Raw genomic sequence first — 16,195 nt, 5'->3', positions numbered from 1 at the left:
TTACTAATAAGGAGGGTAACTTTTTTTTTTTTAAGGATTTTATTTATTTATTTGACAGAGAGAGCACAAGTAGGCAAAGTGGGAGGCAGAGGGAGAGGGAAAAGCAGGCTCTCCGCTGAGCAGGGAGCCCCATGCAGAGCTCAATCCCAGGACCCTGGATCGTAACCTGAGCCAAAGGCAGACACTTAACCCACTGAGCCACCCAGGCACCCTGATAATAATTTTTCTTGAAGATTTCTCTATTTTAGAGAAGAGTACATGAGCAGGGGGAGGGGGAGGGAATCTCAAGCAGACTGCCTGCTGAGCGTGGAGGGATCTCACAACCCTGAGACCATGACCTGAGCCAAAATCAAGACTAAACTGACTGAGCCACCCAGGCACTCCAAGAGGGTAATAATTTTTGCATGGGTTTTAGTAACAAGAATTTCCTCTTTGGGCATTTCCATTAATTTCCTTTATCTATTGAGTGTTAATGTTTGTCTTATTTATTTACTTATTAAGTGTCTCACTGTTTTCCTCACCAATATGTATGAGCACTTTGGATATTCTGGCTAATTAATCTTAGGCTGTATTTGCTACAACCATTTTTCTTTTTTCTTTAAGATTTTATTTATTTATTTGACAGAGATCACAAGTAGGCAGAGAGGCAGGCAGAGAGAGAGGAAGAGAAGCAGGTTCCCTGCCAAGCAGAGAGCCTGATGCAGCACTTGATCCCAGGACCCAGGGATCATGACCTGAGCCGAAGGCAGATGCTTTAACCCACTTAGCCACCCAGTCACCTCTACAACCATTTTTCTTAAATAATAACTTAATTTTGATTCACACAAGATTTGTTTCTCCATTTAATCAAACATATTTCATTGCCATAATGCTGAGAAAGGCTTTCCCATTTCATGTGTTTTTGTTTTTAAGTAATCAATACACCCAACGTGGGGCTCCAATTCACAGCCCTGATATCAAGAGTCCCATACTCTTTTGACTGGGGCAGCGATGAACCCCAAGGCTTTTCCTATGTTTGAATCAGAGAATTATTTTAAGAACTTTCTAACATTTTTTTTTTTAAGATTTTATTTATTTATTTATTTATTTGACAGAGGAGACACAGAAAGAGAGGGAACACAAGCAGGAGGAAAAAGAGAGGCAGGCTTCCTGCCAAGCAGGGAGCCTAATGTAGGGCTGGATCCCAGGACCCAGAGATCAAGAGGTGAGCCCAAGGCAGATGCTTAACGACTGAGCCACCCAGGTGCCCCAGAACTTTTTAACATTTAATTCTTTAATCCCTTTATAACTTAGTATACACTATTAGGTTACCATTTAAACTGACCTTTTCTCCCCAATTTTCATGTGTTGAGTAATTCTCCTCCCTTCTCAGATTAGTGATGCCTTGTTTTAAAAAGTTATGAAAAGGCACTACCTCTTCCACCCATAACCACAATGCTAAAAATCCGACACTCTTCTCCAACAAAGTGTTCTCTCAAGGTCCTTCTCAATATATATCTCCAAGAACCATTACCAACCAACTAGAGTTTGTACTTGAAATAAAACTTACATACAATACCTACATGGAATTCCCCTCTCCCTGGACTTTCCATTAAATTCAATGTATATCTGAATATCTATGTATATACCAATTATCTGATTTGTTAGTTTTATGTAGTATATACTGTCCTATCTAGAAGGGCTATTTCACACTCTTCTTTGCTCTTTACAAAATACTTTTTACATTGTCAGAAAAAATTGTTAAGACTTTGAAACAGGTCTCCCTGCCCACCAATACTAAGCCCTGAGGACCCTTTAGGAATCTCTCCACCTGAAAGGTATTACTGAGCTATTTACTATTCTGTAAATTGTACTTCTATTTAGGAGCAGTACTAACAGAAAGATACAACTATATATGTGCTTTTCTTTTTTTAAGATTTTATTTACTTACCTGAGAGAAAGCGTGAATACAAGCAGGGGGAATGGCAGAGGGAGGCAGGCTCCCCACTGAGCAGGAAGCCCAACATACATTCAATCCCAGGACCCTGAGATCATGATGGGCTCAGAAAGCAGACACTTAATCAACTAAGCCACCCAAGTGCCCATGAATGTGCTTTTGATTTACAAGGAAAAAGGAGTACTTTTTGATGGTCTCTGAATTCTTTTATACTTTTAGGACATTCAGGACCCCAAACAGCTTCTTAAACAGAGTTTAAGAGGTTAAAAAGCACCAATACTATATTAGAATTTAAAGTTAAGGAAAAAAAAAAAAGCTTTCTTTTATCTTTTTAAAGATTTTATCTGCCGAGAGAGACTATGGGCACGCAAGCAGGGGTAGCAGCAGTCAGAGGGAAAAGCAGGCTCTCTGCTGAGCAAGGAGCCTGATGTGAGACTTGATCCCAGAACCCTGGGATCATGACCTGAGCTGAAGGGAGACACTTAACCAACTGAGCCACCCAGGTGTTCCCACCCCCCACCCCCACCCCCCACCCCCGCACTTTTAAAAAAGATTTATTTTAGAGAGAGAGGAAGCACACAGAGCTGGGGGAGATGCAGAGGAGTGAATCTTCAAGCAGATTCCCCTCTAAAGCATGGAACCCATTGCAGGGCTCAATTCCAGGACCCTGAGATCATGACTTGAGCCAAAATCAAGAGTTGGATACTTGATCAACTGAGCCACCCAGCACCTCTAAAACTACGAAAATTAAAAAAAATTTTTTTTCAAAAATTTAAAATACTGATTCAATTTAAAAATGAGCAATAATGAACATAATACATGTTAACAAAGAGAACATAATAATACGAAAGTCATTTTGATTTCATGGACCCTCTGAGACAACACCACTATCCTGATGGAAGTCTGTTTGTTTTAGAACATGAAAGAATATAAATGAAGACAATGTAGCAAGTGAATTTTATTTGTCTTGGTTTATATTTTGTTCTGAAAGAAGCTATAAAATGTATTAACATCTTAGCAAAGTCATTCAATTTTGAAGAGTGTGCTTCCATGGTTTAATGATTAATGCCTTCACCTATGATAAAATATTATTCTTTACTTTTCTATGTAATCTGATAGAGAATATTCTGTGTCTTATTAGAATAATCTTTGATGTTTTATGTTGACTTTGTTTTCATTATTTAAGGAGGGAAAAAAAAAACAAATGGTCCTCAGTTTTGGAAGAACTAAAAGTTCTTTTCAATCTTACTACCCTCCACATTTATTCTGCAATCTTTCACTGTCACTTTGGTAAAATAAGTAACCAAGTATTGTTTCTAACATCAATAGTTGTATCTTAATAAAGTGCTCAAATCTCCTCTCATGATTTCTTTGATTTTTGCCTTCCTATTATGGGTTTCAATTGTTTCCCCAAAATTCACATGTTGAAGTCTTAATCCCCAATAACTTAGAATATAACTGTATTTAGAGACAGGCTTTAAAGAGGAGATGAAGGTAGAATGAACTTGTTAGGGTACTTGGTGGTGTCCTTATTATAAGAGGAAGAGACATCAGCAATGCAAACACACAAAGAAAAAGCCATGTGAGAACACAGAAAAAGGCAACCATCGCAAGCCAAAGAGAGGCCTCAGAAGAAACCAAAACTCCTAACATGACACCTTTATCATGGACTTCTAGCCTCTAGAACGGTGAGAAAATAAATTTCTGTTGTATAAAGGCAGTCAGTCTGTGGTATTTTTTTATGGCAACTCTAGCAAATGAACAACATGATTCGCAAAATCATATCCTAAATATAGGAAAACGAAAATTCTAAAATGCCTTTTACGCATCTGTGAAAATATCTTTGATATTTTCCAGAGAGGCTTGGATAATTATAAAAGTTATTCTTTTAATATGTAAGAAGAGATGCTAGAAATAATTAGCTTTGTTTGATGTGTTACTATTTCAAGAGTTGCATGGGAAGAATTGTCAAATCAGAAGAGACACTTAATCTTCCCTAAGTTAAATGTATATGGTGAAATGTAATTAATACAAACATTTCAAAAATTGTCTGTCTTATGATAAGTCCCTGGAGATTTGTCAATATCCTTGTTTTTCATATTTTTAAATGTGAAGTAAAGCACTACTCAATACTCTTATGAAATTGTTTTTATTTTCCTATACTTATCAAAGTCTAATTGGTTCTAATTTCAGTTATTAACTGTTATTTTAAACGTTTTATGGTATATTCTTACTGCTTTAATTCATATCTAGTATCTTCTTGGTTGCAAATGGGATGTATTTCAGACTTACTATGAAGTCATAAAAAATACTGATTTTTTTGTCAGGTGAAATCTCTTTACTTGATATTCTTAGTGTTATTCCTGGTACATTAGGTCTCAGGATTATCATGTTATATCTTAACAGTTTTTCATCTATAAAGAGTTACAAAAAAAAAAAAAGAGTTACAGTCCTCTGTATTTATGAGTCAGATGTTAAGAGTCACTGTCTTCTATGAAAACAAGCTTAATCATCATTTTTAGAAATGTGTTCTGAATGCCACAGACACATCCAAATATCCCTGTCAGCTGTATTATTCTTATAATGAACCCTCTTCAGATCTTTCCATTTGACAATTATCAGCAATAAACTAGTCACAGTCAGAGACTAGTCTCTGTCATCTATTGATTTTACTCTAATGCTTATTTGAAATCTCTCCTATAAACTCTGGAATAAGCCCGAGTTTGCATTTTCAAAAAAGAAGGACATCTCAGAGGCATGCATAAAGAACTGTACTGTGTATATGAAACCACTTATGCTTCATAGAATAGACACTCAGGCACAGGCCTCTGAGGAAACAGAACTCAGATAAAGAATAACTCACACTGGAATGGATGAACTGATGAAGAAAAATTTATTGTGGTTATTTGTTTAGAATAATGTTTAACTTTGTTTTAATGTTCTGTTTTTTGGATATATAAGGTAACTATCTGTTCTTCTTCTAAAGATATCTAATTCACAACAGTTTGGTAATTCTGCTTTGTTAAGCTGAAATGAAACATTTTATATTGGAACTTCCCTCTGCCTCACTTCAGCTTGTCAGTATCTCCTGGAGAGGAGTTTGTATCCCGGTCTGGCATCCCAGTTTCTGTGGCTGCTGCCTAGGAACACCTCTAGGTCACCCTCTAAGGTCACCTGGCTCTGGGACCCAGTGGGGTTTATGCTCACAGGTCTCACAGAACTTTATTCAACAGAAAGAGTTCTTAAACAGCTACCACCCCTAGGGTATAGCAAGAGACAACCGATAAAGATGTCCAATCTTTCTGTAAAAGTCCCATTAGCTTAGTTCCGTAGCTCTGGTCTGCGAAGCAGGCTTCTAATTGAACACAGGGCTAAGAGCCTACTGTAATCCTCCCCAGAGACCTCAGAGGGAGGGCCTTATCTCTGTGCTTTCCCTCTGCCACAATCTAGAGCACAATTACCTCCCACAGAGGAACCGTATAAACTTCTGGTGTCCTGGTTTTTGTGGCTGCCAAGCAGTGGATACCCCTTGAGTGCCCGGTTCTGATGGACTGCAGGATTTGCATTCCTGGGACAGGGGTCTCATGGGTTGTAACAATTAAAGAGAGTTCTTGGCTGGCTACCACCCCCCAGTCACAGCACAAACAGGAGACTGAATTATACCCCCATTCTTTCTGTGAAAAAGGTCTACTTGCATGTCCTGGAGCTTCAACCTTAGGGGCAGGATTCTGGTTTAGCATACATCTATCGACTTACTAAGGTGATCTCTGGGGACTAAGGCAAACAGATGTCATCTTTGCCCTGTCCCTCTGCATTACTACAAGTCACTGCTATCTCCTGGAATGGAGCTTGGACCATTATTTGATGTCCTGATTTTCATGACTACCACCCAGGGGACCCCTCTAGGCTCTCTGGTGGCTAGTGGGACTTTCACTTGTGGTCCTACAGTACTGTATATATTTGCATACCTTAAAAGCTGCTACCTGAGTGTCTGGCTTCCAATCAACCTGAATCTAAGTGCTGTCTGAGATCCTCCCATTTGGGACTCCCATAGGCCTTGGCACACCCTCAATTACTGGGAGCCACAAAAAATAAAAGACTTCTTGGACAATCACAAAGGTTTGAGAAACAACCAAAACCTAGGGCAGTTAAACTATATTACAAAGCTATAATAATCAAAACAGTATAGTATTGGCATAAAAACAGACACTTAGATCAATGAAACAGAATAGAGAAACCAGAAATAAACCCACAAATACATGGCCAATTTATAACAAAGGAGCCACAAATATATAATGGGAAAAGGACAATCTCTTAATAGATGGTGTTGGAAAACTGGAAGGCCACATGCGAAAGAATGAAACTGGACAACTATCTTACCCCATAAACACAAACGAACTCAAAACGGATTAAAGACTCGAACATTAAGACCTCAATCATAAAACTCCTGGAAGAAAACAAAAGCAGTAGTTGACATCAGTCTTAGAGATGATTTTTTGGGTTTGACACCAAAAGGAAAGACAAGAAAAACTAAAACTCTTCTGCATAGCAAAGGATACCATCAACAAAATGAAAAGGCAACCTGAGGGATGGAAGAAAGTATTTACAAATAATGTATGTGATAAGGGGTTAAATATCCAAAATAAATACAGAATGCATAAAAACAATCTGATTAAAAATGGACAGAAAATCTGAATAAACATTTCTCCAAGGAAGATATACAGATGACCAACAGGAATATGAAAAGGTGCTCAACGTCACTCATCATTAGAGAAAAGCAAATCAAAACCACACAGAGATATCACCTGTAAGACTGGCTACTCTTAAAAACACAAGAAATAACAAGCGCTGGTGAAAATGTGGAGTAAAGGGAACCTTTGTGCACTGTTGGTGAGAATGTAAATTAGTATAGCCAACTACAGAAAATGATATGATGGAGATTCCTTAAAAAGTTAAAAATAGAATTACCATGTGATCCAGCAATTCTACTTCTGTGTATTTATCCAAAGAAAATGAAAAACAAAACAAAAAAACTTGAGACTATATGCACCCCTACATTTCCTGCAGCATTATTTCCAATACCCAAGACATGGAAGCAACCTAAGTATCCACTGATAGATGAATGGTTAAAGAAAATGTGACACACACACGCGCACACACACACACACACACACACACAGGAATATTATTTAGTCATAAAAAAGAATGAAATCTTGCTACTTGTTACAATATGTATGAGCCTTGAGGGTATTAGCTTAAGTGAAATAACTCAGAGATAGGCAAATACTGTATGATCTCATTTACTTCTATGTGGAATCTTAAGGGTGAAAAAAGCTCATAGATATAGGGAACAAATCAGTGGTTGCCAGAGGTAAGGCTTGTGGTAGGGTAGACAAGATGGGTGTAGGGGGTCAAAAGGTATACATCTGGACACAGATCCACACAGAAAGAGAATGCCATGTGAAGATGAAGGCAGTGATCTACTTGCCAGGAAATGCCAAAGACTGCCAGCAAACCACCAGAGGCTAGGAGAGACACATGGAACAGAGGATCCCTTATACCCCTCACAACAAAGTAACCCTGGGATGCCTGGATGGCTCAGGTGCCTAAGTGTTTTTGGCTCAGATCATGATCTCATGTCAGGCTCTCTGCTTCTCTCTCTCCCTCTATGCAACCCCCCGCCAACTGTGCTCCTGCGTGCTTTATCTCAAATAAGTATATAAAATCATTAAAAAGAGAAAGAAGAAGCAGCCCTGCTTTTTCTTGGATTTCTAGCCTCCAGAACTGAGTCAATAAATTTGTGTTGTTCAAGTTACCCAGTCTGTGGTATTTTGTTACAGCTGTCCTAGAACACTAACACAGCTGTCCAAACATTATACCTTCTAAAGAAAGGTCTGCTCTGTGCCAAGCTCCAAGGGCATAATTCCAAAGTCTGGAATAAGAATGTTTTTGTTCACCTGTGATCTTGAGGCCACAACAGACAGATTATGCTAACAATGTGATTTATGGTGGGGGCCATGGACTTCACCTCTGAAGGAACCAAGGAAATTCATATTTAATGGGCTGCCTGGGTGGTTCAGTCAGCTGAACGTATGACTCTCTAGGTTTCGGCTCAGGTCATGATCTCATGAGTTACAAGATCAAGCCCCATGTCAGGCTCTGTCCTCAGTGGGGAGTCTGCTTGAAGACTCTTTCCCTTTGCCTCCTACCCCACTCACTCACTCTCTCTCTCTGAAATAAATCTTAAAAATATATATATTCACATTTAGCTAGTTTTTAATCTACACAGCCTTAGTATAGTGCAAAATAATTATCAACCCTTATATATATGATACACATATATGTAATTTGTGGTAAAATAAACACAAAATTTCCCATTTTAACCATTTAAATTGTATAATTCAGTGGCATTAAGTACATTCAAAATGTCCATCTATCAATTATTCATCTCCAGAAAGTTTTCACTGACACAATCAGAAACTCTGGGGAGGGGTTAAGATGGTGGAGGGGTAGGGTGATGGTAAGTTTGTCTCCTTCCTCAAATACAGCTAGATAAGTACAAATCATTCCGTACACCCAAGAAATCAATGAGAAGCCTTAGAGAACAAAGCTGCACATCTATAAACAGAAAAAATGACCAATGGAAGGTAGAACTGTGGAGAGCTGATTCATGGGAGAAAAAAGGCACCACCACTGCACAGGGGAGGGAGCCCTAGTGGTGGAGTGGGTAGTAAGAGAAAAGGGGAGAGGGAAAGAGTTTGTTGGTGGGGGGTAGGGAGCAGTGAACACACACACATAGGACTGTACAAGAAAACTGTTCCCCAAAACCACTGACTGGAAAAAAGGAAAGAGTTTCAATACTGCCAGTTGTTTTTGTTTTTTTTTAAAGATTTATTTATTTGGCAGAAATCACAAGTAGGCAGAGAAGCAGGCAGAGAGAGAGGAGGAAGCAGGCTCCACGCCGAGCTGAGAGCCCAGTGCGGGGCTCGATCCCAAGACCCCGGGATCATAACCTGAGCTGAAGGCACAGGCTTTAACCCACTGAGCCACCCAGGTGCCCCTTCCTTTATTTTTTAAATCAAAAAAATTTTATTTTATTTTGCTTTATTTATATTTATTTATTTATTATTATTATTTTTAAAGATTTTATTTATCTATTTGACAGAGAGAGAGAGATCACAAGTAGGCAGAGAGGCAGGCAGAGAGAAAGGGGGAAGCAGCTCCCTGCCTAGCAGAGCGCCTGATGCAGGGCCCGATCCAGGACCCTGAGATCATGACCTGAGCTGAAGGCAGGGGCCCAACCCACTGAGCCACCCAGGCGCCCCTATTTTTATTTATTTTATTTATTTATCCCAAAAGAACAAACAGGAAGAAGTGATGGCCAGGGATTTAAGCAATACAGAGAGAAGTAAGATGTCTGAACCAGAATTTAAAACAATTATAAGGATACTAGCTGGACTTGAAAAAAGCATAGAAGACACTAGAGAATCCCTTACTACAGAGATAAAAAAGCTAAAACCTAGTCAAGCTGAAATTAAAAATGCTACAGCTGACAGCAAACCCAAATGGATGCCATAACAATGAAGATATATAAAGCAAAGGAATGAATCAGTGATGCTGAAGATAAAATTACAGAAAACAATGAAGCTGAGGAGGAAAACAAAGATGATGGATCATAAAGGTAGACTTAGGGAACTCTGACTTATTAAAACATAGTTAACATTCATATCATAGGAGTCCCAGAATGATGAAAAGATAGAAGGGGCAGAAAGTTTATTTGAGCAAATTACAGCTGAACACTTCCCCTTAAGTAATCTGGTGAAGGACACAGACCTCAAAATCCAAGAAGCATGGAGAAATCCCATTAAATTCAACAAAAGCCAGCCATCGCCAGGGGTACCATAATCAAACTCACAAAATACACAAACAAGGAAAGAATTCTGAAAGCAGCTAGGGGGAAAAGAAAGTCCTTAAGCTACAAGGGAAGACAGATCAGGATCACAGATCTGTCACAGTAACTTGGCAGGCCGGAAGAGAATGCCAGGATTTATTCATTTATTTATTTATTTATTTTTAAATTTTTATTTATTTATTTGAGAGAGAGAGTGAGTGAGAGAGAACGTGAGAGGGGAGAGGGTGAGAGGGAGAAGCAGACTCCCTACTGAGCAGGGAGCCCCATGTGGGACTCCATACTGGGACCCTGGGATCATGACCTGAGCCGAAGGCAAAGGCTCAACAAATAAGCCACGCAGGCAGCCGACAGGATATATTTAAAGTGTTGAAAGGGAAAAAAAGTGCAGCCAAGAATATTTTATCCTGAAAGGTTATATCATTCAGAAAAGAAGGAAAGATGAAGAGTTTCCCAGACAAACAAAAACTAAAGGAATTCATGACCACTTAACTAACCATGCAAGAATATTAAGGTGGGGGCGGAGGCCTGGTTGGCTCAGTGGGTTAAAGCCTCTGCCTTCGGCTCAGGTCATGATCCCAGGGTCCTAGGATCAAGCCCCACGTCGGGCTCTCTGCTCAGTGGGGAGCCTGCTTCCTCCTCTCTCTCTCTGCCTGCCTCTCTGCCTACTTGTGATCTGTCTGTCAAATAAATAAATAAAAATCTTAAAAAAAAAGAAAGAAAGAAAGAAATATTAAGGGGGACTCTCCAGGGGGAAAAAACCACCAAAAGCAACAAAAAAGAAAGGAACACAGAACATCATCAGAAACACCAACATTACAGGTAACACAATGACACAAAATTTGTATTTTTTAATAATGACTCTGAATGTAAATAACTAAATGCTCTAATCAGAAGACACAGGGTATCAGAATGCATTAAAAAAACCAATACCCATCTATATGCTGCCTATAAGAGTCTCATTTTAGACCTAAAGATGCAATCAGAAATTCTGTTCCCATTAAACAATCCCTCTGTTCTCCCCTCCCCTGCCAAGGCCCTGGTAACCACTATTCTACTTTCTGTCTCTATACATTTGACTGTTCCAGGTACCTCACATAAGACCAGTCATATGATATATTGTCCTTTTGTGAGTAGCTCTTTTGACTTACCATATTATTTGCAAGGTTCATCCATGTTGTATCACATATCAAAATTTTACTCCTTTTTATGGCTAATTTTCAACTACATGCACATACCACATTTTTTTTCCATCTACTCATCTGCTGATGGACACTTGAGTTGTTCACACTTTTGGCTACTGTGAATCTACAAATTTCTGATGAAACTAAACTTCAGCAACACAACTAATTTTAAAATTCCATTTCCTAAATGAAACAAGAGGAAACCAGAGAGGGAGACAAACCGTAAGAGAGGAATAATGTCAGGAAACAAACTGAGGGTTCCTGGAGTGGAGGAGGGTGGGATGGATGGGGCAGCTGGGTGATGAACACTGGGGAGGGTATATGTTGTGTACACTGTATACTGTGTAAGACTTTTGAATCACAGACCTATACTCCTGAAACAAATAACACACTATATGTTAATTTAAAAATTCCATTTCCTTTCTCATTTGAATGCAAATAATCTCAAGGTACAGTTTCAAGGGTAACAAAATGCACCCCTAACTGACTAAACTTCACAAACAAAAATACATGATTCCCTACAATATTCATGCTCCTTTAAGAAACTATATGAAAGAAACTAATATAATAAATCACCAACATGCCACTAAGGACACAAGAACAGTATTACTAAAATAAATGCATGTTCTAAAGTTAAGAGTGACTGGAAGAAAATGAAGGCATATACTAAATACAAAATGAAACAAAAGCAAGACAAAATAGTATCACAGGCTGACCTTTGCTATATAAAAGCAGAACTGAAATAGCCTTTTAGTTACCAAAAAAAAAAAAATCTTCAAGGTCATTCATAAAAAGTTATGGATCTTTTCAAATATCAATCTTCACTGTATGCTCATCACTAAATAAAATCTTGACAGAATACACAATTCAAAGAAAAATCTCTAAGGAAATCAGACATAGTAAAATGAACAGGAAGAAAATTCTGAGAATTAGTTTAGGATGATAAAGGAAATATACATATTTGGAAATATATGTATTTTTTAAAAGCATATTTTATCTTTTTAAAAAATATTTTACTTATTTGAGAGACAGTGAAAGAGAGCACGAGCGGGGTGAGGGGCAGAAGGAGAAGCAGGCTCTCTGCTAAGCAGGGAGCTCATTGCAGGGCTCAATCCTGGGACTCCAGGATCCTGATCTGAGCCAAAGGCAGACATTTAACTGACCGAGCCACCCAGGCACCCTTACCCCCTTATATTGCAGCCTGTTAAAAAAGTAAATGAGAAAACCACATTCAAATGTTTCAAACTCTTTAGGAAATTAATACCAATTAAAAAATAACCAGATCTACTGAAAATAATAGAAAATAAAAATAAATAAATCACAGATGGGGCTAAAGCAGTAGGGATAGGAAAACAAATTTTAAAAATTTCATACCTTAAGTAGGGAATATATTCACATGATTCAAATTTCAAAAAAAAAAAAAATAACTGTCATGTATCTTAAAGTCCTGTATATACTCAAATAAATTGAAAGCAGGGTCTTCAAGGGATATCTGTATGCCCATGTTTACATGATTCACAACAGTCACAAAAGGTGAAAACAATCCAATGTCCACAAGAAGTTAGGAGACAAACAAAATATGGTATATAAGTACAATAAAATGTTATGTAGCCTTTTTTAAAGAGAAAGGAAATCCTGACACATGCTACAGAATGGATAAACCGAAAGGACATTATGCTAAATTTATGAAGTCAGTCACAAAAAGACAAATACTGTATGATTCCACTTACATGAGGTACCTAGAGCCAAGTCAAATACATAGACACCAAATGTAGAATGGTATTTGCCTGCCAGTGGGAGGAGTGAATGCAGAGTTGCTGTTTAATGAATACAAAGTTCTAGTTTTGTAAGATGAAAAGAGTTCTGGAGACTAGGGTTGTTCAACAATGTGAATGTTCTGAACACTACTGAACTATACACCTTAAATGGTTAAGTTCATAAATTTTATGTTATGTGTATCCTACACAAGACAAAAATACTTCTGCCCAATGGCATCTAGCCACAGTCCAGTTCCCATGTGCCCAGCCCTCTGAAACCAATTTTACTACTTTATCATGAGTTTTCTTATGCATAAATAAGCAAGTATAGACAAATGAAGCAAATGCATACACTATTCTGTATCTTGGTATTTTCATTAAACAATGTAGTTTGGAACTGTTTCCTGTCAAACACAGAAAACTTCATCATTTAAGAGCAACATTTTACTAACTTTAACTTGTACAGCAAAGCTTTAATATAACAAAACTTACCAGTATCTGGTGGACACTGCCCATTATAAGGGAACCAATTTCCTTTCACAGTGAAAGGACTTTTCCTGTTGCTTGTTGAACCAGTTCCTAGCTGCCCGTTACCACCAAGTCCAAAAGAATAAATTCGTCCTGATGAAGGAACAAAAGCAGAAGTGTGCTGCCTAGAGTAAAATGATAGAAAATCTGACTTAATGTTACCTTCCAAACAATTTACATTTAGAAAAGCATACAATAATTAACTGATGTAATTTTTTCTCTTCAAAAATACATTAACAAAACCTTTACAGTTCTAAAATTTTCTGTATAAACTAGTTATTAAAAGTCTTACTCTACACTGAATAAATTTTCTACTACAAAGGCAGGCTGCATAAGCATGACCCCAAAATTTTCTACAACTGTTCAAATTTAAAAAGGCTCAGACCTATAGTGGAATTCCTAATAAGAGATAATTCAGTACAAGGGGTAGCATCTAACTATATTGTCCAAGTTCTCCCCTTTCCTTCCCTATAAAATTCTAGCTTAAAGCATCTATAAGGATCCACCTCTGGACACCAATCATAAGTTTTATAGTAAGAAGTGGGCAAGTAATCCAGTACCAATCAGAAGACTGAGGGGTGTGTGTGTGTATATAATAAAACAATGCATAAATATATAAAATAAAACAATGTTTCCTTTTTCTTTTCTTTTCTTTTTTTTTTAAAGATTTTATTTATTTATTTGTCATAGAGAGAGAAGCGAGAGCAAGCACAGGCAGACAGAGTGGCAGGCAGAGGCAGAGGGAGAAGCAGGCTCCCTGCCAAGCAAGGAGCCCGATGTGGGACTCGATCCCAGGACGCCGGGATCATGACCTGAGCCTAAGGCAGCCGCTTAACCAACTGAGCCACCCAGGCGTCCCCAGTGTTTCCTTTTTCTAAAGGAACTGTTTAAAGCCACTAAGTTTTAGGGTGGTTTGATAATGTATTACCTACACTGGCAAATTCTTTCAGGGCACCTTCAAAGTCAGTTCAAACAAATACAAATAGTTTTGAAAACAAATAGTTTTCAGATTTCTTTGCTTTTCCCTGTGGCATTCCCTTCAGTTCCTGGCAAACTAACCTGTTATTTAAAAGGGGTTTTGAGTCAAAGGGGTCTTTAAGTTATCTAGTCTGCCATGTTACTGAAAATCTAAGTAGAATCTAAGAACTGTCCCAAGTCCCCTCTAAAGAGATTTCCAGAGGTTAAAGGGCTGATGCTTTTTCCCCTTTTAATGTCTTTTTTCCCCTTCTGAGAGTCAGAAATTTAAGATCTAGAATATTCAAAAGTAATTCTATATACAAAGGAATTTAAAAAGTCACTGTGCATGCCCAAGAAGAGGTGCGGGCTCAGAAAAGATAGGTGCCTAGGTGGCTTAGTTGTTTAAGTGTCTTGCCTTTGGCTCTGGAATCAAGCTCCTCATTGGGCTCCCTGCTCAGCAGGGAGCCTGCTTCTCCCTTTCCTGCTCCCCTTGCTTGTGCATGCTCTCTTTCTCCTTATCAAATAAATAATCTTAAAAAAAAAAAAAAAGAAAGAAAGAAAGAAAGAAAAGAAAAGACCCAAGAAGACCTTATGTTTACACCTCAAAGGCTTATGTGTCCCTGCCACAGAGATAACCTATGACAATCAGGAAAAGAAAATCAGCAACCCTGGAAAAAGTATCTGATGTCCAGAGCTATACATTATTAGAGTCAAATGTCCAGTTTAAAAGAAAAAAAAATCATAGGACTTACAAAGAAATTGGGATGTCTGGCTTATTTAAAGGAAAACAAAATTAACCAACACAGGTAAACAAATGATACAGCCACTTTAAAAGGCAATTTGATGGTTTCTTACAAAACTAAACATACTCCTACAATAAGATCTGCAAATCATGCTCCTTGTTATTTATCCAAAAAGTCAAAAAGTTGTGACCCACGAAAAACTGCACACAGACATTTTTAGTTGTTTTATTCATAATTGCCAAGCCTAGGAAACAAACAACATATTCTTCAGAAGGGAAATGCTTACATCCATACAATAAAATACTATTCGGTGCTAAAAAGAAATCAGTGATTAAGCCATCAAAAATGAAGGGACCATAAGTGCAAATTACCAAGCAAAAGAAGCCAATCGGCAAAGGCTACATACTTTATGATATTCCAACTTTATAGTATTCTGGAGAAGGCAAAACTAAGAGTATAAAGATCAGTGATAGCCACAGGTTAGGTAGGTGGAAAGGATGAACAGGAGGATCACAGAGGAATTTTATAGCAATGAAATTACTCTATGTAATACTATGATGGTAGATACATGTCATTATACATTTCTCTGAACCCACAGAATGTACAACACCAAGAGTGAACCCTAATGTAAACTATGTTTATCTGATAATGATTTGACAATGTAAATTCATTAACTGGAACAAATACACCACTTTGGTGGAGAATGTTGATAATAGAAGAGCCTATGCATATGTAGGTGCAAGTACAATGGAAATCTCTGTATCTTCTACTTAATTTTGCTGTGAACCTAAAACTTCCATAAAAAATAAAGTCTATTAAAAAAAAAAAAAACCCAAACTGGGCACCTGGGTGGCTCAACCGGTTAAGCATCCAACTCTTGGTTTTAGCTCAGGCTATGGTCTCAGGGTCGTGAGATCAATGCCATGTTGGGCTCTGTGCTCAGCTCAGAGTCTGCTTAACATTCTCTCTCTCCCTCTGCCCCTGCTCCCACTCTCTCTCTCAAATAAATAAAATCTTTGAAAAACGAAAACAAAAAACCAACAGAAACTATCCCCAAGAAAGACCAGAGGGAAAATCTTAACAGGTAAAAACTAAAATAATTATCTTAAAAATGTTCAAATAACTAAAGGAAGACAAGAAAGTCAAGAAAACAATATATAAACAAAACGGAAATATCAATA

General features: G+C 37.9%; 1 protein-coding gene across 2 annotated transcripts in view; it reads right to left on the bottom strand.

The window, feature by feature from the left end:
- Nucleotides 1-16,195, bottom strand: part of LOC101685888 (probable E3 ubiquitin-protein ligase HERC4) — a gene marked incomplete at its 5' end in the record, with an annotated part of 83,764 nt that overhangs the window by 53,788 nt on the left and 13,781 nt on the right. For both annotated transcript variants that reach the window (XM_045069910.1, XM_045069911.1), the window contains 1 exon segment: nt 13,279-13,439. In XM_045069910.1, coding sequence (XP_044925845.1) covers nt 13,279-13,439 — 161 coding nt within the window.

This window comes from Mustela putorius, unplaced genomic scaffold (assembly GCF_011764305.1).
Source record: "Mustela putorius furo isolate JIRA1106 unplaced genomic scaffold, ASM1176430v1.1 tig00003949_pilon_pilon_pilon, whole genome shotgun sequence".
Classification (NCBI taxonomy): domain Eukaryota; kingdom Metazoa; phylum Chordata; class Mammalia; order Carnivora; family Mustelidae; genus Mustela; species Mustela putorius.
The sequence above is the reverse complement of the archived record's forward strand: the minus strand, read 5'-3'. Positions and strand labels throughout refer to the sequence as shown.